Source organism: Aplidium turbinatum, chromosome 7 (assembly GCF_918807975.1).
Source record: "Aplidium turbinatum chromosome 7, kaAplTurb1.1, whole genome shotgun sequence".
Taxonomy (NCBI): Eukaryota; Metazoa; Chordata; class Ascidiacea; order Aplousobranchia; family Polyclinidae; genus Aplidium; species Aplidium turbinatum.
This window is the reverse complement of record NC_137478.1, coordinates 16,585,328-16,612,538: the sequence shown is the minus strand read 5'-3', so window position 1 is coordinate 16,612,538 and position 27,211 is coordinate 16,585,328. Positions and strand designations below refer to the sequence as shown.

Here is a 27,211-nt window from a genome sequence, read left to right as displayed (position 1 = left end):
ACTAGACTATTTTAAGACTTCTCCAACCCGTTAGAAGGTGTTTCTGGCAGTTTTCTTTTCTGGCAGGTTTTCTTTTCAACCATGAGTGTGAATTTGCCTTGTGAAAATTCCACCTCTTCACAGATTTGCTTGGGACTGGGTTGAATGGGTTTTCACGGGTGATGAGCGATGGTTTATGTTGAGACTTAGGAAAGGAGCTAAGGTTTCTACGGTTTGGTAAAGGTCATTTTAGGTTGGCAAAGGCCAGATCCGGATTGGTTGTTGTTTTCCATCTTCCTGACAAGAAACTATGTGTTTTTTTTTGGGTTGAACAGTACGGTAACTGGACACCAGCCCATGATTCAAGCGCTATGCCGTCTGCATTTGAGTGGTGGTAGCCCCAGGTTGTGCTGTGGGAATTGAAGCATACATGGATGGTGGAGCAAAAGCGAGAATGAAATTAGCTTGCAGACGTGTATTTGGTGGTTTATACACGTTGATCACAGCCGTGCCTTCGATTTCAGTGGCTGTCCATTCAACTTCACAGTCGCGGTTAGATGAAGCAAGCGATATCCAATTTGCAGAGTTCCTCACATATGTGTCTATTCTATGAATATTGCTATTGGTGCATGCTGCCAGGGCAGGGTATATCTACTGATCTTTGACTTCGATACTTTGGTGGTGTGGGTTTCTTTCAGGGCATTGCTGTCCCGTTATGCTCTTGTGTGAGATGTTCCAACATATTACATTTGACTTTGTTAAGGCCTTCAACGTTTAGCCGCAAGATTGTTACTCCCAAAGGAGGATGAATTTCTCTTATTGGACACTGGAGATGAGGATTTATCCTTTTACCATCCCGGGTTCCTTGTGAGTTGCGGCCTGTGGTTGCCATTTGCTTCATAAATTTGAATTACCAGGACTCACCACGAGGAGGTTGACAACATGAGTCCCTCAAGTGTGCTAAAACTGTAGCTTGCTTTTGGGTTGGTATGAAACCTGATTTTGGATGGAAATCTGAGGGTCTGACAACCTTGCCTGAGTGTGAATGTCTGGCCAACATCACTTGGCTTACATTCCTTCAACAGCTTCAAGACGAAATTATGTAAGAAAGTGTGTGGTTTGCAACCGACAAGACTGTCGTCGAAAGAAAGCTCATTGTTTGTATGAAACTTGCCATTCAAGACTTGATCTTTGCCGATTTTCTGCTTACGATATTGCACAACACTTTTTTTTACAGTAATAGCAATAAGGTCTACGCAATAAATGCGACTTACGCAAAATGAAAGCAAATCATGTACGCTCACAGCGAGAAAATACTACCTCAGTCAAACTGTTAAGACACGTTATTTCATTGAGATTTCCAGCAGCTGTCATGTATATTAAGTAGCAGATTCAGGAAGGACATTTAACAAAGTGCCCCCCCCCCCCTTAAAATGATCAAGACCATTTTTAACTTTTACAAAGATTTTTTACTTTTAAAGTTAAGCTAGACTCAAGCATGCTTGCTTGACTTTATAGGCAATAATGTTTGGTTTAAGTGGGCCTAGGTACAGTCGTGAAGGTAAATGTTACATTTAACACCCATTTTTTTGTTTTAGGCAGTTTGTCATTGTTATTGCAAGAAATATAAATCTGACAAAATAACATAGCAAATGAAAGATTAGTACGGTAGTAGTAAACCAGTTTTAATGTCATGATGTCCCTGTTACCAAGGGTGGCTATATCCACCTCCATGTGGCGGCATCGCCGCCACACCCTGCCTCCACATCGATTTGTCTAAAGCAGGGGTCACCAAATGGCGGCCCGCCACGCTGTATCGCTGCGGCCCGCGGATGGTATCAGCGTACAAGCATAACCAAAAATACTTTTCTTGAGGAGTTAAAGAGCACGAAGGCAAAAAATACCTTCCGGAAAGCATATTTTCGCATTGCATACGATTCCACCGACCGACCAATCAGATTGTTGTTCTAGGTGGGGGTTGCTTAAAGTTATTCCAATGCGATGTACAGCCACACTGTCACTGTCCCAGTGGTTGATTAAAACGTCTGTTTTCGAATTTCGAAATTGTCTGTGAGCATAGGGTTGCTTATTTTAAGTTTGCAAATGTCGTGCAAACACTAGTGCGAGTTTCACCGTTATTGTGTTTAACGAGCAGTGTTCTCTTTATGCAAGTTTTTGTGGGCAAAATAGGTCGGTGTGCCAACTCAATTTATAATAAATTGGCAAAATAATATATATAAATTTAGAGACTTTTTCTGATTGTATTATGAAAAAATTTAGCTTAGTACTGCAAAACGTTTTTTTTTTAAAGAAAAATTGAACGCTTCACGATTTTGCGTGTCATCCTTGCGCAGGAGCCATGCTAATCTTCTCCGTATCGTTCCAATAAAACAGTAGTATATGTACTGCCGAAGCAAGTACTGCAAAACGTTGTTAATCAACAAATTCTTGCCACGCTGATAAGCACCGCAAGTGACAGTTGTCTATAATATAAGAAAGACGGTTTTATAGACTCTCACAAAAAGGATGAAAAACCAACTCATTGCTTTTTTCGAGGGAAGACTGTTCATGAATTACGATAGAATTACGATTTTTCGGTGATTTCCCCAAGCGTTTGTTTCATGGTACCTGGTTTCTTTTTCCTTGTTATTGGAGCCTATTTTTCGCTGATATGTTTACAGGTCACTATTGTTGCCTGTATTGCGATGTGTCAAACATTTCCTTGTTTACTGAAACTGTTAATTGCAAGATATCTTTTGCGAAGCGAAGTAACAACACCACTCTTGCTTGGCGATGAATATTCTGAGGAAACCTCTCGCCTCGCTATAAGTGCACAAAACAAGTGGCCTCGTTTATTAGGCATTGTTAAAAAAGTCAAAAGTGTTGTAAAAGGAGCTTGGCCTGGCAGTAGCGTTGTTCGATTAATTTTGTTGCTGCAGTAGGCTATTCTAACATAAATATGAACAACATGTAACGCTGGATACTGGGTACGAAATGCGTTCTTTTCTAGCATAAGAGTCAACCTACTTAACACTTTATTAGTGCGGCCCGCCACAGCTCTCCTTAATGCCAAAGTGGCCCGCATGCAAAAAAGGTTGGTGACCACTGGTCTAAAGCGTCCTCTTTTGTCAAGCCAAACTTGCTGCTTTTTCCCCAACTTACTTCCACGTTTTCCTGAGTCTTGTTTCTTATGAACCTCCAACTCCAGCGCTCTTCTCAAAGCATCATCTTCATCCCTTCTCAAAACGTGGCCATACGAGTACCACCTCACTTCATTTACCTTCTCCAAATTATTAACATCCTCATCCTCATTCAACCCAAACAAACAATTTCCAAAAGTTATTTTTAAGTAAACCTCACACACAAAAAAGGTAAGGTCTATTGATGCACCCTAACCAATCATGGGGACTTTTCGAATGATGAACCCTGGGAAATGCTGTCCCACTGGTGACCATATCTACAAACACCTCGTTTGTTGTTTGTTTCAATTTTTTGTTTTAGTTTGTTTATAATATTTCTTTCATTGCGTACGGTACATTATGAGTAAATGTTCTTTAAAATTTAATTAGGGAATATGCACTAGCAGTCTACTGGACTAATAGAGCAGATTAACTTATCCATGCTTTGATCATTTCAGAACAGTTATTTCAGAGAAGCAAAAGTACAAATATTGTTCCAGCACTTAAATTTTACCCAGATTGTTTGTGCAAAAAACGATTGATTTTTTGTCTATGCAAAAACGACTCGCGTCCTTACTCGCCATTCATTGAAACAATGCAAAAATGGGGACTTATGCTGATCAAAATCATACCACTGACTGACACTGTATATTTTAGTACGGTACATGGTTAGTAGGGAGTGTACTGTACACTGTACAATTAGGCTATGCTATATGCATGGACAATCATTTTTGTGGTTTTGTGATAAGCAGCTGAGAAAACTGTATTTAGGGAATACTGATTCAGACAGCATAATTTTATTTGACCAAAATTTTGAAATTAACCAACTTGAAAAAAAGTTGGTTGTTTAGATGAACAGCTGAGCCCACCCAGGCAACTTCCCACTACAACCCTGCCTGTATACACTATTCTTTTATTTTTCTTACTTTACTTTATCATACAAAGGATCGTTTTTTGAAGTATGGAGTGTACTGCAGCAACCTTCAGGACGCTTTGTCATATTTGTCGGAACTATGGAAGAAGGATCACATCAGGGAACGCATCGAAGTATGTCTAAAACTTGCTACTTATTACATCAGAAAGATACCAAAAAGTATTTTCTTGCAAACCTCAACTAACACGAGGCAGCTGTCACTTATGACCAAGATGTCGATTACGTGGTGATTGTAAGTCATTTATGTTTTAGGATTGCCAAAACAAGGCCAGCCACAATAAATTCAAGCTTCGAGAGCTCTTGTGCGTATCCATGCAAAGGGTTTTGAAATACCATCTTCTCATCAGGGTATGTATTTTAAGTTCTTTAGAGTGTAGTTTGTTGTGTGATTTTATACCATCAAACATCTAAAACTGAATGTCGTGTGGTGTATGGTGGCATTGTGGCGTGATCTGTGTCTTTGAGATATTTATGTGTGCATTCTAAGATGAGTATGATTCGGCAGTGAGCTTTTCATCAGGAAATACTCTTTCAATGTCGACTACGGTATTGGGCGTGGTTTTTCTGTATTTTTGAATTGTTGAAATGAACACTTGTGGTTGTTGTTGCATTATTGCTGCCTCAAAGAATCTCACTAAACTCTTTACAGGAGCTGCATAAGCACACAAGCGATTCTCATGTGGACAGGGAGGACCTTAGCAAAGCATTGGAAGCTATGCAGGTATTACTTGTAACCAGGGCTGCGATTTTTGCCTTTTTTGGCGGCTATGCCGCTCGGCACGCGCCGTCACTATTCAACAAACGCCGTGCCTTACGGAAAAAAAAAGTTAAAGAAAAAAGAAAGAAAACTAAGAGAGGACGTCAAGTCAGGCTGAGGAACAATCGGGGATTGGTAGGTGAGCATCACATGGTGCTATCATAAGAGTCCCGACTTACCTAAATTTTCTTCCACCAGGTACTTCAAGGCAAGGCCTAAAAGCGATCTTCACGCGAGAAATTCTCAAGGCGTTCGTCCCGCTATTTTCAACACTGCGGGAAAATGCTTTGATCAAAGTTCTAACGCCTGGCATCAAACATTTCTCCACACATATTTCGTGCTATTCAATACAATGGGTTTCTATCATAGATGAGATAACCTAGGCTACTTTTAGTTGTAACGTCTATGCTAGTTGGTTTATCGCCGTATGAGCCAATTAACAATATTGCACTGTTAAAATGACTTTGTTGGATACTTGTTACGAAAGTTTTTCACATCTGGAATACAGCCTAGTTTCCGACCAGATTTTCAGAAAAACAGTACACATGAAAAAAGCCGCTATTTTTACGGAATGAAGTTCTCTTCCAGAAGAACATTTTAAACCATATGTGTCAAACTCGCGGGCCAAATCCGGCCTGCAATGCAACATTTTTTGGCCCTCAGGATGGTATTAAATTCCTTTTAAATCTGGCCCGCCGATATGCTGCATCACAAACAACTTCAAGTTTTATTAAACAGCTACTAATAAACTTACATAACTAAAATAAACAATAATGAAGTTATACGTGATTAAAACTTAATAAATGTTTAGTTTATAAGTACTGTACAGTGCTTATTTGCACGAGCCAAAGTCTCCAATATGCTTCATCAAAGGACATTCTGTGTAGGCCATATTGACGAATTTATTGCCAAAATCAAGAAATCTGGCGATTTTTGAAGAAAATAAAGAAAAATTCACACAGGAGTCACTTTACTGATGAACACCTGTCTTCAATCATGAGGATTTCTTCAGCTGAGAGCTTGACCCAAAACATTGATAAACTTGCATCCAAAATGAGAAGCCAAGTATCGGGGTTAAGGGTCTGCTACTATTCGGCGAGTCCGATTCGGCGAGTCCGATTCGACTAGTCCGAATCGGCGAGTTCCCTATTCAGCGAGAGCCCTTTTCGGCGAGTGCCCTATTCGGCGAGTTTTTGAAATTTTTGAAAGGAAATTATCGGGTACCGTAGCCTAATTATAATTGCCGTTTTTACATCGTTTTAACGTCGCTAAACGTTGAAATCGTGCAGAAAGGAATAAAAAGAAAATGTTTAAACTATTAAATTAAAATTCGTCATGTCAGTTCAGTTGTTTTTATTTCTGACCATCATATGAAAAACAATACACGTCAACATAGCAAAGGTAGAAGCGACAAAACGCGAACGTTAAAACGTGCTTGAATTCGTCATGTCAGTTCAGTTGTTTTTATTTCTGATCATGATATCAAAAACACTACACGTCAACATAGCAAAGGTATAGAAAAAGGTAGAAGCGACAAAACGCGAACGTTAAAACATGCTTGTGACCGAAGTAAGTTATTGAGTTGAAAGAAATTTGGCACGATTGCATCACCTTCAGAAAAATTTAAGATATGAAGGGAAAATAAAACAAAGAAAATGTTACAAAAAATAAATAAAATAGATCATGTTTATGTCTATAAGTTAGTACTTTGGAATAGTTAAAATGATTAGTTTGGATCAACAAATGTGTGGCCTACAGCTTGGATTGAATAGAAATTATCGGGTACCGTAGCCTAGTTATCCCGGCCAGCAAAAATTTGTTCCAAGAACACAGTTCATTTTTACATTGTAGTAACAGAAAGAAAAGGCTAAACAAATGTGTGGCCTATCGTGTTAACATCGCTAAACGTTGAAATCGTGTAGAAAAGGGAGCTTTTGCTGACTAGGATACTTTGAAACTGAGAAACATCCACAGAAGCCCTACGACTTGTTCCAAGAACCCATTTAGCATAACATTTCATTTGTACATTGATTCAATGTCTGAATACATTATCTTAAAAATGCAACATATCGTAGGGCTTCTGTGAATGTTTCTCAGTTTCAACGTATCCTAGTCAGCAAAAGCACCCTTTTCTACACGATTTCAACGTTTAGCGACGTTAAAACGATAGGCCACACATTTGGTTAGCCTTTTCATTCTGTTACTACAATGTAAAAATGAACTGTTAAACTAACTGGGTTCTTGGAACAAATTTTTGCTGGTCGGGATAACTAGGCTACGGTAGCCTACCAGATAATTTCCTTTCAATCTAAGCTGTAGGAGTGTAAGTCACACATTTGTTGATCCAAACTAATCATTTTAACCATAGGCGCTTAAGCCGTGGGGGCCACGCCATCACGCATATTTCCACGTGGGAGCAACTTTTTATGCGGCATTGATACATGAAACAATAGATGAACTAGCGATCGGCAGCAGGAAAACATTTTTAAACGCAAACTGCAACAGCTTTGCAGTAAATAATCACTAGATCGAGTAGCGATGCTACAATTCCACCCCAGACAAAAAAATCTGTCATTTTTACGTTAATTTAACGTCTGCAGACGTTGAAGGTTGAATCAATGTAAAAATGACTGATTTTGCTGCCTGTGACATAGCAAAAATCAACCTTTTGCGTCGATTCAATGTCATCAGATGTTGAATGCACCCAAAAACAACATAATTTGCTACGTTGACGCAGCGTGCGTTTAACTTAATGCGCTTGCAAACAGCCTCGCTGTCGCTTTCGAAAGTCGAAACCTCTGCAGAGAATTGTCGCGGCAGTGAATCGGTTGCTGTGAAAATGAACTTGAAGTCTCGGCCCGAGGTAACCACTAACCAACGTAACAAGGGCTGGTACAAACCGCATTGCGCACTCGCGGCATAATCAACACAACAACAGACTCGCGCAAACTGCATGGCGCACACACGACGGTTGCCATAGAAACCCGATCAAAGGCGGAGAATATGCGCATCTTTTTGTTTCATCTGCAACACGAAAACGGGCGTATTACAGCGAATTGAAACTTGAAAGCTGGTCAGCCATAAGTTGCGATATTGTAGTGAAAAGGGAGCAATGTGAAGTCGAAAACTTAATCAAACGTCTCTCTGTAACTATTTTTCAAGGGCTGTTTACGGATGTCAGCAGCTTTTAAATTTATTAAAGGTGACGTGCTGTTGAATTGATGTAAACATGAATGATTTTGCTTTCAACAGGTATATTTTCAAGCATATGATCAAGTTAGTATTTTCATTCCATTTACAGTATACCTTTTAGTAAACCTTTTCGTCTCTTGTTTCATGCTAATAAATCTAGTTCGTTGCTAAACTTTATGTTGTGCTTAGCTTAAAGAGTCGCAGTCCATCAACCGCTAGCCAACGCAGACGCATAGCATGTGTTTTGGTCGAGCTTTGTTTATAATAATTAACGGTAGGTCGAACGTAGCGATAACTCCGAGTGTGGCAATAAAAGTAATCCTAGTGTGACGACATAATTACGTCATCCATCTGCGTGACATTTCGCTGAATTTACGTTGCTGCTGATGAAACACAATTTCGCCCCCACGGCCAAAAAAATAGTTAGGCGCCTATGATTTTAACTATTCAGAAGTACTAACTTAAAAACATAAACATTACTTTTTTTGTAACATTTTCTTTGTTTTATTTTTTCTTCATATCTTAAATTTTTCTGAAGGTGATGCAACCGTGCCAAATTTCTTTCAACTCAATAACTTACTTCGGTCACAAGCACGTTTTAACGTTCGCGTTTTGTCGCTTCTACCTTTTTCTACACCTTTGCTATGTTGACGTGAATTGTTTTTGATATCATGATCAGAAATAAAAAACAACTGAACTGACATGACGAATTCAAGCACGTTTTAACGTTCGCGTTTTGTCGCTTCTACCTTTGCTATGTTGACGTGTATTGTTTTTGATATGATGGTCAAAAATAACTGAACTGACCTGACGAATTCAAGCACGTTTTAACGTTCGCGTTTTGTCGCTTCTACCTTTGCTATGTTGACGTGTATTGTTTTTGATATGATGGTCAAAAATAAAAATAACTGAACTGACATGACGAATTTTAATTTAATAGTTCAAACATTTTATTTTTATTCCTTTTTGCACGATTTCAACGTTTAGCGACGTTAAAACGATGTAAAAATGGCAATTGTAATTAGGCTACGGTGCCCGATAATTTCCTTTCAAAAATTTCAAAAACTCGCCGAATAGGGCACTCGCCGAAAAAGGCTCTCGCCGAATAGGGAACTCGCCGAATCGGACTAGTCAAATCGGACTAGCCGAATCGGACTCGCCGAAACGGGCCATTCCGCGGGGTTAAAGTAGTATGCGTTACAAATCTGCAAAGTAAACTTTCGTGTAGGTTTTTCCTTGCTCTTTAGAGGCATGTTTGTGTTTTTCGGTTTTAGTTTGAATATTGTTTTCCTTCGCTGCTCTGAAAAGGCTGTACTGAAAGCCATAAGCAAGGAATACAACTGATATTTGTCTTTATTTAATTGCCCTATCTTGCCTTTAGATATGACTTGACCTGAGTTTACTTTTTTTAAACTTTAATCATGTTTCGGTAAATGCGCAACCCATATGCTCAAAAGTGCTGGCAAAACCACCTATTGTTGCAAAGTTGGAAGTTCCTTGAAATATATTTTGCAATAAATATTGAACTAGTCTGGCCCGCGACTTGCGCTGATTTTTTAATTTTGGCCCGGGGTGCATTTGAGTTTGACACTCCTGATTTAAACACTGCGGAAAAATGCTTTCATCAAAGTTCAAACGTCTGGCATTAAACATTTGGTAACTCGCATATTTCGCTCGTAACTGTGTTTGTGTGCAGGTAGCCGGGTACGTGCATAACCATTTACGTACTAAGCGAAACTAAAGAGATGCCAAAGGAAAAAACTCGCACTAGGTTACGCTAGCACAATACAACAACCAAGGAAAGACCTCTAGGTGAAGTGGACTACTTCTCTTACCTTGGTAGCATACTTTCAACAGCACCAACAATCCAACATGTGCAAAGGATATTGAACATCGTATAAAAGCAGCACATTGTGCCCATGGAATACTTAACCACCGTGTTTTCAACAACCATACTATATCTATCCGTGCAAAAATTATGGTCTTTTGAGCAGTCGCTCTATCCCCCCTTATCTATGCTTGTGAAACGTGGACACTATACCACCGTGACATCAAACATCTTGAAGGTTTCCAGCAGAAGAAACTGAGGCAAATGCTAGGCATTCAGTAGAAAGATTGTCTCACTAACGATACAATCCTTCATCGCGCCAGGTTGCCCAGTTTAGAAACCACCATACTGCAACACCGCCTTTGTGGACAGGACATGTCATGCAAATGGACCCAACGAGGCTTCCTCGAATAATGCTTTATGGTGAACTAGAGACAGGGAAAAGACACTCCAGAAGACCAAAAATGAGACGAAGATCAGTTGAAAGTCTCCCAGCCATGCAAACATTGATCTGGTTTCATGGGAACAACTTGCTAGTGACAGATCACTCTGGAGAAAAAAGAACTAGGGAAGGCACGGAATTTTCGAAAAAAAAAAAACAGGATACAAAAAGCCCAAAAAAAACGAAACAATAGATAAGAAAAGCTGAAACTACCACTTCCCCCACCCTCCGTACAAGGTGACTTTTGCCCACGTCTCTTCCATCATAGACTGGACTTCCAAATACGCTTCCAAAATATGCCAATATAGGCTTGCCACATACGACATCACCATCCAAAGCCAAATTAGACTTGAAGACGAAACCAATGCTCGGACACGAGCTGGAGCCGCCACTGCCGACGATAGCCTAAGGGCTTTTTTTGTGATCCTCAGTTTCGTGTTTGCAACAGTTCTCTTCCCGGAGCAAAACAAATATTATGCACGTCCGGTAGGTACACAACTTTGCGCTTGGTACCCCTTTGCAATCACTCAACCATCGTGTGATTAAAGACTTAAGTGACTCTGACGTACATCCACACAACTTGTGCGGTAATTCGCGGCCAAACGCTTTATATGACTCTTGTGACGTCACATTACTATTCGACAAACAAATGCAGAATTTTTGGTCGTTCAACAAGAAAGAAAAAATCGTAGCCCTGCTTGTACCCTTGCATGATATGGAGTTTCAAGTGAAAAGTAATGAACTTTTTAGGATTTAATTTAGTTGCCATCTAATGTCAGCACTTGCCATGTAAGTTTACGTCAATCACTGTGTTTATTGGGAATCCGGTCCCTCAAAATCTTTCCTGATGTCATGGCCTGTCACTAGAGGTCGCCATGGACTGAAGTTAACATTGTGTCCAAGAGACTGAAGCTAATTTAATTTACTTTTGTTAAATGAATTTATGTTTTGTTACTAAGGAACTGTCACATTACGTTAATGAAGTCAAGAGGGACGGAGAGATGCTCTCAACTATCAACAAAGTCGAAGAATGTTTGTCTGATTACTCAATGGTGAGTGTTTGGTGATTGTACTATACATGCAACTTGTTTGATGAAATTACTTGATTTGGTTTAAAACTAGATTTCAGGAAACTAAATTATTATATTATGTTTCCTGTCAACGGACCAGCAGTGATGGATTTTTAAGGCTGGTTTAACAAACGAAACACCTTCGAGAAAATGAAACTGACTTCTATCATATTAGGACTTGTCGACATCCATTGCTCAGAAGAAAAGTCAAATTGAAATATTCGATTGGGACAATTTATACTAATTACTTGCTTTCAGCATTCTAGACTGATGTTGTGGAGCAACCAGCACAACGATTTGGTAGCTTCTTCATTGCTTGGTCAATTAGTCATGTACAGATAAGCTTTTCGTAGAAGTTCAATGGTAGGATTTAAAGCTTTTCATTAGCCTTTTGTTTTCGGTGGCCGTTTATTTTTTTGCATCTACAGTATGACATTCTTGAGAACACTTATTGTTTTTGCAGGAAGTGAGGAAAAGTTCATTTTCTTAAATAAACATTAGTTCATATTTTCTTAGCAAATTCCATTGTCATCGTACGGCCGTCTGCTCAAAGATGGTGATCTGAAGATTAAAAGCTCAACAGACAACAAGTCAAAGGCTAGATTCACATATTTGTTCGACCAAGCTTTGTTTATGACTAGTCTAAAGGTTAGTTCACTGAGCTTTGGAGCTTTTTTCATATCATTTTGTTTTAATGATCAATGCTATCACTTTCTACTAACATGACTTTGTGGAGAGTATTGTTTACCGTTGCCTCTGTTTTCCAGTTATCAAATACTCCTGCCCAGATGACAACAGTGTTTACATTTGATCGACTGACTGTCTGGATAGAAGAGGATTGTGTTGCATTTATAGCATAATATGTTAGTTTGGTTACTTTTCAATCTTTATGGTGATGTAGAGGTTTTGAACCACTGACACAGGGCTGGTTACCAAGATTGACAGAGTGAAGTTTCTGCTTGTTGAAGTGTTGTCGCCGGGTAATTATTCCATCCACTTGGTGCCGCTGAATCGAAAGCAGTCCTGAAATGCATTGTTCAAGCGCACACTCCAGAAGTCGGACCGTTGCCGCTTGATTTTGTGTCCGGTACTTCACCACTGAGCTAACGGACGGAAGCACTTCTTTTTGCCCACGATGCTCGCAACTAATATCTTCATCATGCTTTGCTTTATGTCTTATCTTATTTGTCTTCAGAATGACAAATATAAACTGAAAGACTTGGTTCGACTTGAGGACTGTCAACTTGATGAGACTCCTCAAAGTAAAGCAGCCAAGGTGAGCATGTGTTGATACTTGAGCAAGTAATCTTCTTAACTTTATCAGGAAATGAACCTACCCTGTTTGTCTCTTATCGGAATGGCCTGTTTCGGCTAGCCCGATTCGGCTAGTCCAATTCGGCTAGTCCAATTCGGCTAGTCCAATTCGGCTAGTCCGATTCGGCTATTTCCCTATTCGGCTACAGTCTGATTCGGCTAGTCCGATTCAGCTAGATCCCTATTCGGTTACAGTTTTGAATTGTAATTTGTATTTTATTCCACAATATCGTTTCTTTTGCATTTCAACAAAGAAAAATAAATTGAAATGAAATTTAGCGCAAAACGTTTAAACTATTAAATTGAAATGTTTGCTCACATAAAATCGACATATATCCTACGTCACCGTCTGTATGAAACTTAGAATATATTAGAATCCTCAACTATTACAAAATTCCAAATCCAACGACGCCTTCTGTTTATTTAGAGAATGTTGTATTTTATTCCACAATATCGTTTCTTTTACAGTTGAAATTATCGAAGCTAGATGAGTGGGATTTAGACCTAACCACTAACCAGGGGCAAAAAAAAATGGTTATTACAAGTGGTGTTTCAAAGATAAAACACTTCGCAAAAGAGATTTAGATCATTTAAACCAGTGGTTCCCAACCTTTTTTGGTGTTGGGGCCGAGTTTCAAACTTCAGAGTACGTATGGAGCCGCATGAAAACACTCAAGTAATTATAACGAAAATTTTAAAGCATGAAAGCATGTACCAACGAATAATAACATTAACAAGAAAAAATAACACAGATCAATTTAATGTCCAACTTGGCATTGGCTTTGAGCCAAGTTTGTCAAAGCGAGGCGCAATTGCAGAGGATGCAGCAGCTGCTTGAGGTGGTCATCGGTCAACCGATTGCGATATTTATTTTTGATTCTGATCATTTTGCTGAAAAGTGCTTCACATACGTAAGTTGATCCAAATACAGAGGCGTTTTTCTGGGCATTGGTTTTCAAGTTGGGATACTTTCCCTCTGGAACTCGACTCCAAAATTCAAGTAGGTCTTCACTTTGAAATAATTGTTTGAGCTCGATATCTGACTGCATGTCTAGCAACTCCAATTGAAAAGTATCAGGAGCAGTAGCCACATTAACTGCAATAGGATTTTCAAACATGTTCATCATTGGCAAAATAAATTCATTCCGTTGATGCAGTGGTTGAACTCATCAATCAAGTTACTGACAAGTCTGCTGTATGCTTCAAATGATCCATTGGTTCGATGGTCAGATAGCGTTGGGAAATGTGTTGTAACACCACCTGCAAGCTGCGTTTTCCTTCAGATTTATTACTAACCTTGAACATATTTGCTTATTCCGTGCCGACTTAAGAGATTCTAACTTTCTTCTCCTTGGTAGCCATCATATTTTGTAGAATGAGTTTTGTACTGCCTCTCAATGTTAAAAAATTTTACACTACTTATCACCACAAGACATAGAAGGCAATGCGCTTTGTTGTCTACCTCAATTTGAAAATACTTTTCTTCCCAATAAGCGCTTTGAAAGACCCGATTCTCCTGCTGAAGAGTACGTGCTTTTTTCGAAGGCTGCTCTGACATAATTTTTGGCTGAATATACTAAAACTTAAGCGAATGGCTGATTATAATTATACTATCACAGTTTTATAGCGGCAATAACTTACTGCTTTTCTCAGTCTGTTTTATAGGACCTACCAAAATTTTTACACGTTTTGAGGTGTGTTGAGCATCACACTATATCAACCTAATTATTTCACTTAATGGTTTATGATTCACAATAAGTAGACAATGGGCCATTCACAACAGTATAAAGTAGGCTACAAGGTGTAAGATGAAAAGTTCACTGACAGTGCAACCTCTACGACACCACGATAATGCAGTTTGTTAGCAATTTTGACTTCGTAAACAATTTTGACAAGTCAAAAAATAATCGCCTAATTATTACAAATAGAGTTTTTATATTTTTTGCGGAATTTTCAGGGGTCAATGAGAGCCGCAAGAAGGCTAGCTTGGAGCCGCATGCGGCTCTAAGAGCCGCGGTTGGGAATCACTGATTTAAACAGACTTAAAGAGTGCCAAAAGCGAAAAATAGCCTACATTGCTCTTGCCCGCAAAACAGCAGCTGATCGCATGGCTTTCTCATGCGGTATGGAAATTTCAAAGTAGATGATAGAGTAACTTACGCTGCTGGAATAGTCACGTAACTATTCACTGCAATATTAAGTAAACCAGCTAAATTAGACGCGCTATTTTCAACGAAGGTATGATATGTGAGATCAATTATGTTTCAACAGAACGCATTGTTTTGTTCACAATGTGTGAGAATTAAATTGAAAACCGATAAAAGAAAAGGTGTTTAATGGTCTTGGCCGCAGATATTGTCTGCACTAACGATGTCTGTTACTGCTATCATCACCTAGCTAACCTGACACCATTGTTTTTATGCGACCGCTTAATTTTGACATCGACTTCAACGATCATGGAATGTTACCTAATAAGATCGATTATATCCTACACTCAAAAATAAAAAAATCGATTTCTTAAAACAGCTCTTTCTGTTTTGTCTCGTGAGCTTTGCATATTGCTCAACAAGTGCATAAAGTTTACACTTGACAAGAAATCATTAAATTTGAAATTTAAGTTCGAATCACTGGAAATAAATGTGTTCAAATCTTTTACTTTTCGACGCCCTTTCAAACTCCGTAATCTACGTCAACAATGATTTTGCCGGAGTAAAAATGCGTTCATTTTGAAAACTACCAAGCTGGAGACAATAGCTTGTCCCGTGTATAGGTTGAACCTGTCTTTTTGAGGTGAAATTCACTTGCGAACATCTCGACTTATACTCGAGTATATAGGCTACTGTATTCGATAAAAGACTGTAAAGACTTTCGATAAAAAAACAGAAGAGAAAACACTTCGGCGTTGTTAACGCTTTGAAGGTAAGTAATTAGCAAAACGTGCGATACGAGGTTAATAAAACCGATAGCGGGTTTCCACTCTGCTTGAAATCATGATTTTTGCATTTTATTTCGATAACTTCACTGTCTTGATCGTTGTTATTCACTCGCAGTTTTCCAACTGTTCCAATTATGAGCTAACAATATCAAAATTTTTACAACTAGGCGTACTGTATGTGTAAAACTAATCGTTTCAAGCAGTGGTTCTAATAAATTCGGTTTGCGACCTAGGTGTCGATATAAACAAGACACTAAGCTTAATCAAAGACTACTTTAATTGAGTAAAATAGCGTTATGGTTATGACGTCATCACCTTTCTCGCCCCCTAAAGTTTTTTGAAAAGTCGGCGCCTATGATTGTGGAATAAAATACAAAATACAATTCAAAACTGTAGCCGAATAGGGAACTAGCCGAATCGGACTAGCCAAATCGGACTGTAGCCGAATCGGACTAGCCGAATAGTAGCAGACTCGTTTCTTATATGTCGTACATATATATCTGTTATATGCATCGATAGGAATTGTCTAGCACAAGGAAAAGAATGTAAGAAATGCAATGAAATGGGTCACTTTGCAAATTGAACCACAGTGTTTTATAAAAAATTTTGGTTGAAAGATGAAACTTTTTTTGATTGCCTTGTAAAAATCTTTTTCATGGTATGTTTTGTAGTGTCTGCATTTACATAATCTGTATTGGAAACTCGTAACGCCCTAATATATAATGACTCGTGTGTCGCTGTGAAGTATTATTTGTTATGCCGTGCAAATGCAGGTGCTATGACAAGCAAGTTAAATTTGAACTACAAAGTTGTGTAAAGTAGGCTAGGCGGACACAACAATTCTGGCTATGAGTATAATATTTAGAAAATTATGGATATACCTTCGTTTGATTTGCAACCTTTTGACTGAGACCTGGAGCAAGCACCCGATGGACCAGATAGAAACGAGGTTTTGAGTTTTAGGCTGAAGGCAAGAATATCTCGAGTGCATCTAGAAAGCAAGTTCTGCTATTACATTGTGCTGGAATGGCAATGCAAGACATTTTTTTCACGCTTTTAAAGGATAATTGACTACCTATGAAGCTGCCGCTCAGGCCCTAACTACTTATTTTATGCCTTCAAACAATGTCCCATATGAACGCCATTTATTTAGATCATTCTTCCAAAAAGATGAAGAAACTGTAGAACAATTTACCACGCGATTAAGCCAAAAAGCAGAAACGTGAAGTTTTGAAGACATGTATGATCAAATTCATGGAAAAATGTAGATCGGATGCGTTACGACAGGGACTCTTAAAAAAAAGGAAGTGGCTTGAATAAAAAAACGTTAAGAGAATTGTCTTTGGTTCCGGTATTTGAAGTGTCAGAAATTCAACCAAGATCATACGACCAGGAAGTCAACAAAATCTTGATGTTTAAATCAGCTAAGAAAAGCTATCAATCTTGATTCCGTTGTTACCAATGTGGAAGGGAAGGTCACAAAAGCATCGATAGGAATTGTCTAACACAAGGAAAAGAATGTAAGAAATGCAATGAAATGGGTCACTTTGCAAGCTGCTGCAGATCAAAGTCTATTTGAATCAGCCTGGTGGAAAGGAACCCAACAAACGGACCCAACAAGACAAACCAAAAAATAGCATTCGACAAGTAAAATGAAATGCAGACGGGGAGTTGGACTATGTCTTTAATGTGTGTAGTAACAATACTGGAAAAGTTTCAGTAAATGTTGTTGGAGTCGATATTCAAATTATCATTGACTCGGGAGCTTCATGTAATGTAATTGATCGTACACTATGAAAATTGAAAAAACAACGCATTAAGTGCAAAAGCCATCTTGCTGACAAAACAGTTTGCGCTTAAGGAAATAACGCACCATTAAAAATAGCAGAAATTTTTTCTGCAGACTTTAAAACAACACATAGGGCACTAAAAAATTCGAATTTATGGTGATTGAAGGAAAAGGCTGCTGCTTGGATTGAAAACAGCCAAAAATGGAAACAGTTAAAAGACCTTGATATCATCGAAAAAGTTGAAGAACCGTCAACTTGGGTTTCACCTGCTACAATCTTACCCAAGCAAAGTGGAGACATTCGTTTGTGTGTCGACATTCGTTTGTGTGTCGACATTCGTTTGTGTGTCGACATGCGCCAAACTAACAAAGCCGACATAAGAAAACGTCACACGATGCCTACCATTGAAGAAGTGCTGCATGACATGAACCAAAGCAACGGGTTTACTAAACTAGATGTCAAATGGGCTTATCACCAAATTGAATTACAACCTAGTGGAAATATACCTACATTTTAACTTTACAACCTAGTGGAAAAATACCTACAAAGGAGATGTTGTGTCTGTATATTTACATAATCTGCATTGGAAAGCATAACTCCCCGGTACCAGTATATAATGACTCGTGTCTCCCTGTCAAGTATTCTTTCTTCCACCATGCAAATACAAGTGCTATACAATATTGTGTAAAGCAGGCTAGGCAGACTCAACACGTTTGAGTCTATTTGTTCAATGTTGCAAGTTCTGTGTGGCCAATGAGGATAGTTTTCCTGTTTGTTTTGCAGTGGTCATGGAGTTGGACACTGCGAGACAAGCATGGTTCCCGATGCTATACACTTTATGCCAAGACAGAAGGAGACAAGATGCGATGGCTGGAGCATACTAAAGCTGCTTTGTAAGTTTAATTAATGATTCTTTATTTTGGTGTATTTGTTGCAGCATTGTTTCATTTGCATCTGTCAGCCAAAGCGTCAGCTTAATGAAACGAAAATTGTCATTGGTTTGAGCATATCTCGCAACGATGAGTACATTTGCTCTTTGTGTTGTGTGCATCAGCTTTCTTTAAGATTCCACTCCCTGGTTTGGGATACTGCAAGGTTTTAAAACAAATCTGGGTTTTTAATTAAACCCGGCCAACCCGGGTTTTATATGTAATATACAAAAGTATTAGGATACGCCATTTAATGTATTTGAGAGCAACTGCATGCCCAGTAAAACCTGTGTTAGAGAAAAATCCGATGACGGATCCAAAAGATGACAAGGCTGAGTAATCACAAGAACAGTGAGCAATTGTGATTTGCTAACCATAATGGTGTAGCCTCCACACTAGCAATAGAACCATTACTGCAGCACTTCTGTACTGGTCATTCGTGGCGCATTTGTTGAGCGCTGTCCCTAATTGGATTGAAACAAATTGCGTGCTTTCAAATCAGTTGTATCAAAAATCAGACAGAATGTCAAGCTAATTAAGTTTTCATACATAAAAAAAAATTGTGCATTTTAATGAGGTTGGCTACTTTTTTGAAGTTTATTGCTTTGCGGAGAGGTAGGGTACTTTTTCTTGAAGATTTGTACTTTGTAAAAAAGGTAGCCTACCACTTTAAAAAGTACAATACATTTTCAAGAAAGGGTACTAAAAGGGTCTTGTATTTGTTGACAGCGAACACCTTGGCTTACAATGAGTGACACTGATATTGGCCCAGCATTAAAGTCTGCAAGAAATCCATGTTTAAAAACAGTAGAAAACGTTGTGTAATTTCTGCAAAAGCAAAGCATGCAATTGCAGAGTTAAATTCAGTTAAAAAGCAAGTCTTCTAATTGAGGTCTCTTCAAAGGTTTGTTGCATGCTTGGCCAATGTAGTCAAACAAGTTTCAAATAAACACCTGATGAATTGTAACAGATTGTATAGCCTAATACGCCTAATACTACCTAAGATGTTGCTCTGCTAATAGTTCTAAAAGTGGCTTTGCACGTTACTGATGATCGCTTTATAAGTTTATCAGAAGACTCTAATTGCAGTTGACTTAAGAAAAAGGAACTACAGATCACAAAAGAATGTGTGCCTCCGATTGTACATACAAACGGTTAGGCTTACTAATCTAGTTGAATAAAGTAGCCTTTAAAATTCATCTTGATGTTTTACTGTAAATCTCATTTTTCTCCATGCAGATGCCATTAAGATTAGTAACAATTTTATAAGGCCTACATTTTATGCGCACAAAAGGCTTGTTGATTATGAAATTAAGATGTTTCATTGAAAGGCATGGCTACATTAGTGTTGGTAGATAAGGAATTTTGCCCTTGTTTGAGAAAAACTTCAAACCCGTTGAAGATAAATACCTATGATTTGGTAATTTTTGAAGCCCTGGCAGAGAACAAGACTTGAACCCTAACTCTAATCCTGAGAACACTTGTCATCCTAAAAGCTCTTTGATCGCAAGCAGTGCAGTAGATATAATATTATATAGTCATTTCATTTATTAAGTATTTTGGCTCATAGACTATAAGTTGTTTTGTGATTAAAATCCAACCTTAAACAAGAGGTATAGTTTTGTGTATTTTTATTTTTACTGAAAGCTAAGGAGTAAGGAGTGATGTAATGCTAACATCATTTCCCAACTGCCTGAGTGATATATCCAGATCCACGCCAGTGAACCACCACTCAAAGGTTCCTAAAATATTTTTACTAGTGCCAGATGCTAGCAAGATACTGAAAATAAGAAAATGAGCTTGTGAGCGATTAGACTGAACAAGTCATATAAAATTACTGTGCTGCATTATTGAAAGACTATACTTTATTTCTTTGTATTGTTGGCATGACTACTGAAATTCTAAGCTGAAGCATGGGATACCACAGTATTGTTGATTACAATTCTTTTTGAACCATAAACAAACAAAACCAAGTAAGTTTAACGGATTTAACATAATGTATTACACACAAAAAATATAACATTATTAAAATGAACTCTAATGTTTTCGACACGTACTTGTGTCCTCATCAGGAATTACAAATCTGCAATATACAAAAGATAAAAATTAAACAATAAATACTAATTAGTGTCAAATTGGGATTTGCCTTTGCGTAAAATTTTAAATGAGTCAGCAGAGAATTTTTGATCTGTGCAAAAAGAACAATCCATGATATGGTCTTTGATGGCACTTTTCTTTAAGTCTCTAAAGTTCAGATGCTCCCGTACTCTCGTGGTCAAATGTCTGGTGGACATACCGATGTATGTCAATGCCGAATCACACGGACATGTAAAACAATATACGACATTTGAGCAGAGAGACGAAGGCGTCTGGGACTTTAGTTGAAAATACGAACTAATTTTAAATGTTTTATAAATAGGAAAAACGTCCACATCAAATTTATTTTTCATAAACTGTCCGATTTTACGAGCAAACGTTTTGGATTCTTTTCCCACGAACGGAATGGACAAGCAATGTTTCACGTTTAACTCATTTTCAGCCTTTTCTTTTTGGTTGGAATTCTCAGAGATAAAGCGAAAAGAAAAGGCTGAAAATGAGTTAAACGTGAAACATTGCTTTCGTGGGAAAAGAATCCAAAACGTTTGCTCGTGAAATCGGACAGTTTATGAAAAATAAATTTGATGTGGACGTTTTTCCTATTTATAAAACATTTAAAATTAGTTCGTATTTTCAACTAAAGTCCCAGACGCCTTCGTCTCTCTGCTCAAATGTCGTATATTGTTTTACATGTCCGTGTGATTCGGCATTGACATACATCGGTATGTCCACCAGACATTTGACCACGAGAGTACGGGAGCATCTGAACTTTAGAGACTTAAAGAAAAGTGCCATCAAAGACCATATCATGGATTGTTCTTTTTGCACAGATCAAAAATTCTCTGCTGACTCATTTAAAATTTTACGCAAAGGCAAATCCCAATTTGACACTAAAATTCAGGAAGCGCTGTTAATCAAACGCTACAGCCCAAATTTAAATACTAATTAATACTACAATGCTCAAAGCCAAGCAAAAAAGTCAAGTAGAGTAAATTACATCAAATATGGTTTACTTTCTAAAACCTCTACATTCTGTTTCAGCATCAGAAAGTTCCAATTCAAATAAAATCTATTTTTGGTTTCTCATAAGCTTCATTTATTTCTTCCCTGTTTTGCAACCATCTCAGTACCATTGGCTTGTCGATTTTAAACTTTCTTCCGGTCTCTCGATTTTAATGTTTTTCTGCAAACTTAATTACTTCTGTCTTGAATACTATAGAATAAGCAGGTCTTTTGCTCATGTTTACAAGTGACTTTTTACAAAATTTCTCCAAAACACTGCAGCTTGCTAGAGATACGACAATTTCAAACTAAAACAATAAGGGTCCACGTCTTTTAGGCGCAGACAGTTAGGCGCCGGTCAAATAGGCGCACACACTGTGGCGTCTGGATATTTAGGTGCGGAGCACTGTGGCGCCCGTTCATTTAGGTGCTATCTCTAGTAAAGTCTGAAGACTGTATCAGCTTGGCAGGTAGAGCAATGCTTTTCACACAAAAATGTTATATTGAACAGAAAAACATGTTTTGTTAATGCGCGTGTGGAGATGAGGTGCGAGACAACGCTCTACTACTCTTGATATTAGCACATCTCCACAGGACATTTGCTATGCATCTTGAACACAGGTTGCAGCCAGATGAAACCTTACTTAATCTGTTATCTTTCGCAATTATTTCTACTGGGGAGGGATAGGTCGTGTGGCGAGTACGAATGAGACAACGCTCTACTATATGAATACACTTCTATAGGGCGTATGAACCCTGGCTACAAGTTGCAAGTATAATGGTGCGACTTTGCTCGTTATTAAACCTAGTCGGGGTTTTGACGGAAAACTAAGTTACTCTTCACTCAAACCTACCATCAGCTTGAATATAGGCTACGGTATATTTTTTACTGATGTTTAGTGTAGTTATTATTTGACTCACTAAAAATGAACTCAGTCATGTTCTTAAACTTGAATAATTTATTGATAAAGTTTTCACCTACGCAAACCTGGACGAACAACAAATAACTACCGAACACGCGCATTAAAATACAATATATTTTTCTGTTCAATATAACATTTTGTGTGAAAAGCATTGCTCTACCTGCCAAGCTGATACAATCTGCAGACTTTACTAGAAATAGCACCTAAATGCACAGGCGCCACAGTGCTCCGCACCTAAATATCCAGACGCCACGGTGTGTGCGCCTATTTGACCGGCGCCTAACTGTCTGCGCCTAAAAGACTTGCTCCCAACAATAGATTGTTGAGTCCGGTGTAATATAAAAAGGCTGTCTTTGAGAGCTTGCACATGTGAAAAGCAGCAGTTGTCACGTTAGAGTAGTGGTCGGATGGTAATATAATAAAAACTTTTTGACAAAACAGAGCGCTGAATTGTATTGTCATCTAATCAACATTACCTGTACTTCCTTTTGGTTTTGTTTGCTTTACACAGATGCAACAATAATAGCAGCTGTCGAATTAGCGGTTTTACAAAAAGAAACATTAAAATTGCAGCTGATTTACTGTTTCCGAGTTCTTGTTACCGGTACTCTCTCTCTCTCGTATTGTCGCTATATGTCAGGGCATCCGTTGGTTAGCCACTGCCTGGTGTCGTCATCGATGGAAATTAGGCCTTCCATACCATGGGGTGATCTATATAGCCGGCAATCCTTGATAATGTGGGCTGCCGTCTGCATTTCGCCACACTCACAAGCAGCACTCTCTGCCAAGCCCCAAAGCAACATGTCTGCACCATAGCGTCCAACACCAGTAAGCAAACGGTTACGCCTTGATGAGGCAAGTCTAGAGAGGCCATGTCCCAGCTGGTTTTCGGACGGGGATCTGAATACTTGGCGAAGTGGGGACGTGCTGCTTGACCATTGTTCACACCACGCCGCGTGGCACCACTGTTTGCTAGGGCTTCCACCAAAGGCTGCCAGAAGGTCTTGTGCAGCGCGTACAAATGGCTTTCTTGATTTTAGCCGCTGCTTTGGTGGATATCTCAGCGTGGTTGTGTGTAGCGGATGGCCAGGGTTTAGGGCTTTACGGCTCAGGGAAAGAACAGCACGTTGGCGTCGTAGTGCAGCAGGCTCAATGTTTACAAGGACAGGCAAACAGTCAGTTGGAGTTGGGCGGAGGCAACCTGTGACAGTTCGCAGGCAGTTGTTGATTGGTACATCGACACGGTCAGTATGGGCACTTCTGCACCAAGTAGCAGCACAGTATTCAGCAGGGGCGTAGACTAAGGCTAAACCACTTGTTCTCAGCACTGATGGGCTAGCACAGGTTACCGGTACTTATGGTAGATAAACTCGAATGTTCACTAAGCACCAGTTAGAAGACAAAAACGTTTGTATGAACAAATACAAGCCGCCCTCGAAAAAGCCGCACAAAACGTTCAAAAATGATAAAAAATAGTAGCCATGGCAAACAACTAAATTTGTAGACAACATTCGAAGAAAGAGCAAAGGATAGGCAACTTCAGTTGAAAATATTGGTGCACTTTAAACGTTTTATATACAGAATGACTGTCACACGAAAATTTATTTTTTACAAGTTTATCTAGATTTTTTTGCAAACCTTGTTGATAAGGGGCTGCGATTTTTGCCTTTTTTGATGGCAATGCCGCTTGACACACACTGTCACTATTCGACAAACACCGTGCCTTATGGAAAAAAAAAACTGAGAGCTCTAGGACGTAAAGTCAGGTGGAGGAACAATCGGGGGGAGCAATCACGTGATGCAATCATGAGAGCGCTGACTTACATAAATTTTCTTCCGCCAGGTACTTCAAGGCAAGGTTTAAAAGCAATGCTTCACGCAAGAAATTCCCAAGGCATCCTCGCCGCTATTTTGAACACTGCAGAAAATGCTTTGATCGAAGTTCTAACACCTGGCATCAAACATTTCTCAACACACGTTTCGTGCTATTCGATGCAATGGGTTTCTTTTATAGATGAAATAAGCTATGCTACTATTAGTTGTCAACGTTTATGCCAGTTTGTATTTCTCATGAGCCAATTAACAATATTCTTTGTTGAAATGACTGTTGGATACTTGTTACGAAAGTTTTTTCCTATCAGATGTTCAGAAATACAGATGAAAAAAGCTGCTATTTTTATGGAAAGGAGTTCTCTTCCAGAAGAACATTTTAAACACTTTGCAAAAATGCTTTGATTGAAGTTCTAACGCCTAGCATCAAACATTTCTCCACACGTGTTTCGGGCTATTCGACACAACGGATTTCTTTTATAGATAAAATAACCGAATTAGGCTACTTTTAGTTGTCAACGTTTATCCACATCTATGCCAGTTTGTATTTTACAGTATGAGCCAATTAACAAATTTGTCTCTGGGATACACTCGTTTTTTTATGTCTAGAAAATTTCCTAGCCCGGTTCTATTTTCGAACCTAGTTTTCGACCAGATGTTCAGAATCAGAAATACAGACGAGAAAGGCCGCTATATATATGAGCTCGCTTTCGGAAGAACAGTAGGAATTCACTGGCCGCGGACAAGGTAGTAGGCAAGTTGTAAGAACAGCATAGCTCTGCCCGACTACAGATAGGATAGTCTTAAGTTAGTCAGTATCCTACCTTTAATGACCAAAAAACAAAAGAATCCTCCGCCAACATGGATGGCAAAAGCTTTGGTCGGTTTTACCAAGAAGCGGTTAAGGTTCAGCAAACAGCGAGTGAAGTGCAGGATCTGTTTGAAGGAGCTATCGAAAGAAGAATTGCCAAATCACTTCGGAACTTATCATTCATGTAAAGTTCCGGCTAATAGCGTTTTGTTGCCTTACGTCGCAAAGCATTCTCAATTTTGAACATGTTTAATTTAATAATGGTAAGTAAAAGCATGCTTGATAAAATGCATCTACTATGTTTTCACTATTCAACAATAAAATTTTATAGATAAGATTGTTGAAATGCATAAGGAACAATGCATCTATACATTCTTTTCTCGACGAAACAGTGATAACGTTTATGAGCTTGCCCAAGCACAACCAACAAGCAATTCAAGTTCGGTCGGTGAGCTTCCATCTGCAAATATAAGGTCAGGCCCTAGTGAAGCCCTGATTGCACGGCTTCACTAGATGTTCAAGCTCATCAGGAAGTTGAAACAACCTCTTATGTTGAAGTACCACCAACAATCGAAAGATCTGGTTCTGAAGTTGGAACGCTTTCCAACGAGTTACGAGACGAACAGCGCTAAATACATTTAACATCGCTGGTTTCTGTAACCTCACAGTACTGTATATCCAATATCCATATAACATAATTTCACGAAGGATAGAAGAGCTATCCTCAGATTTAAAGGCTAAAGTTCGCCAACACGTTGTTTCTACAGACAACGAGCTGTCTGTAGGCCTACTATGGTCTTTACAAATTAACGAATCTACCGACAGAACTGGGAAATCTCATCTGTTTGTTTTGCAAAGAATTGAAGGGCACAACCAAAGGAGAAGACATATTCAAATTGGTAGATAAAAATGTTTTGCTTCCTGAGTTGAAATGGAGTAACTGCGTGAGCGTTTGTACTGAATACTGATGGTTGTCCTTCAATGCGGGGGAAAAATAAAAGATTGAAGAAAGTCTTTGATTCGTTTCCCGACCTTAATGAATCAACTCATCAACAAGAAATCATTCCGCAAATCATGAACACATTGTCTGAACTTCAGCTTGCACTGCAACATCACTTTCCAGAATTTGCTATTAACAACTTTAGATGGGTAGTTAATCCATTTGAAAGCAATGAATCAAGCAATCTGTCTGCAGAAGAAGAACAGCTTATTGATTTACGAAACGACCCGTTTTTTCAAATGCTGTTTCCACCAAAACTTGGATGAGTTTTGGCTGTCTGCTTTCAAATCCTATTCTATGATCGGTGCAAAAGCAATCAACATTATATTGCCATTTGCATCTTCGTGGCTATGTGAACATGGCTTTTCTGTTTTGACTGAAATTAAATGCTGTAAACGAGAGAGTCTGCTTGGAATTGACGATGAAATGCGGGTATGTTTGTCAACAATCCAAATTCGCTTCAGTCATATGAACAAGCACATCCATCGCATTAACACGTGAAAATAATTTTTTTTTAAAGCAAATTTTCTTTTGTAAGTGTGCCGCAAGCGTTTTATAATTTTTCTAGTGGTGCCACAAGCTGAAAAAGTTTGGGAACCACTGCATTACAAAATCGCGGTTCGATGCGATGAATGTACTGGGCAATTGCTTTTCTTTCCGGCCCGTGGAATCCATCATAAGGTACAGTCATAATAGGTCGTAATTAACAACTAAGGTCTAGCAGCTTTATAATTGTTACTGTGCACACAATCAGACATGTTCAATCCTATTCGTTGAAGCGTCAAAACGTTACAGTATAGTATTCTCTTATAGGTGTGAGAATTGCAGCATAGACTTCTCTATACCAAGTTCGGTGGAAAACTACAAGGATGCAAATTTCCGATCTCTCGGTATCATCCAACCGCATTGGTTTACAAGGTTGAAAAGCTCCTTGAAGAGACATTTGATAGGAACAGTCCATGCTCGAAAGGCCTTGCAGTACACCCACAGAGAAAAGGCGGCTGCCGAAGGAAAATCAACAGCTCCAGCCATGCACTGCACGACTCGCGATTAAGGCCGCTATCTGACGAAGCTATTCAAGATGAACTAGCTATTCGTTGGCATGTGAGGCCTACCGACTTTACTGGCGAAACCCTTGTTGCGAAAAGCACTTGACTGCCTGTTCCGGGTGTTCCCAAAGATTATGCGTCAATTCAAAG

General features: G+C 38.8%; 1 protein-coding gene and 1 non-coding gene across 3 annotated transcripts in view; one reads left to right on the top strand and one right to left on the bottom strand.

The window, feature by feature from the left end:
* The window catches only part of LOC145774372 (guanine nucleotide exchange factor VAV2-like), a 145,029-nt gene that overhangs the window by 55,124 nt on the left and 62,694 nt on the right, over window positions 1–27,211 (top strand). For both annotated transcript variants that reach the window (XM_082585605.1, XM_082585604.1), the window contains exons 8-14: window positions 4,104–4,205; window positions 4,345–4,440; window positions 4,742–4,813; window positions 11,271–11,363; window positions 11,898–12,029; window positions 12,577–12,657; window positions 18,204–18,313. In XM_082585605.1, coding sequence (XP_082441731.1) covers window positions 4,104–4,205; window positions 4,345–4,440; window positions 4,742–4,813; window positions 11,271–11,363; window positions 11,898–12,029; window positions 12,577–12,657; window positions 18,204–18,313 — 686 coding nt within the window. The remainder of the gene's footprint in view (window positions 1–4,103; window positions 4,206–4,344; window positions 4,441–4,741; window positions 4,814–11,270; window positions 11,364–11,897; window positions 12,030–12,576; window positions 12,658–18,203; window positions 18,314–27,211) is intronic.
* On the bottom strand, window positions 2,289–2,400 carry LOC145774951 (U6 spliceosomal RNA). Its single transcript, XR_014290119.1, has one exon. It is a non-coding gene; the product is annotated as a U6 spliceosomal RNA (small nuclear RNA).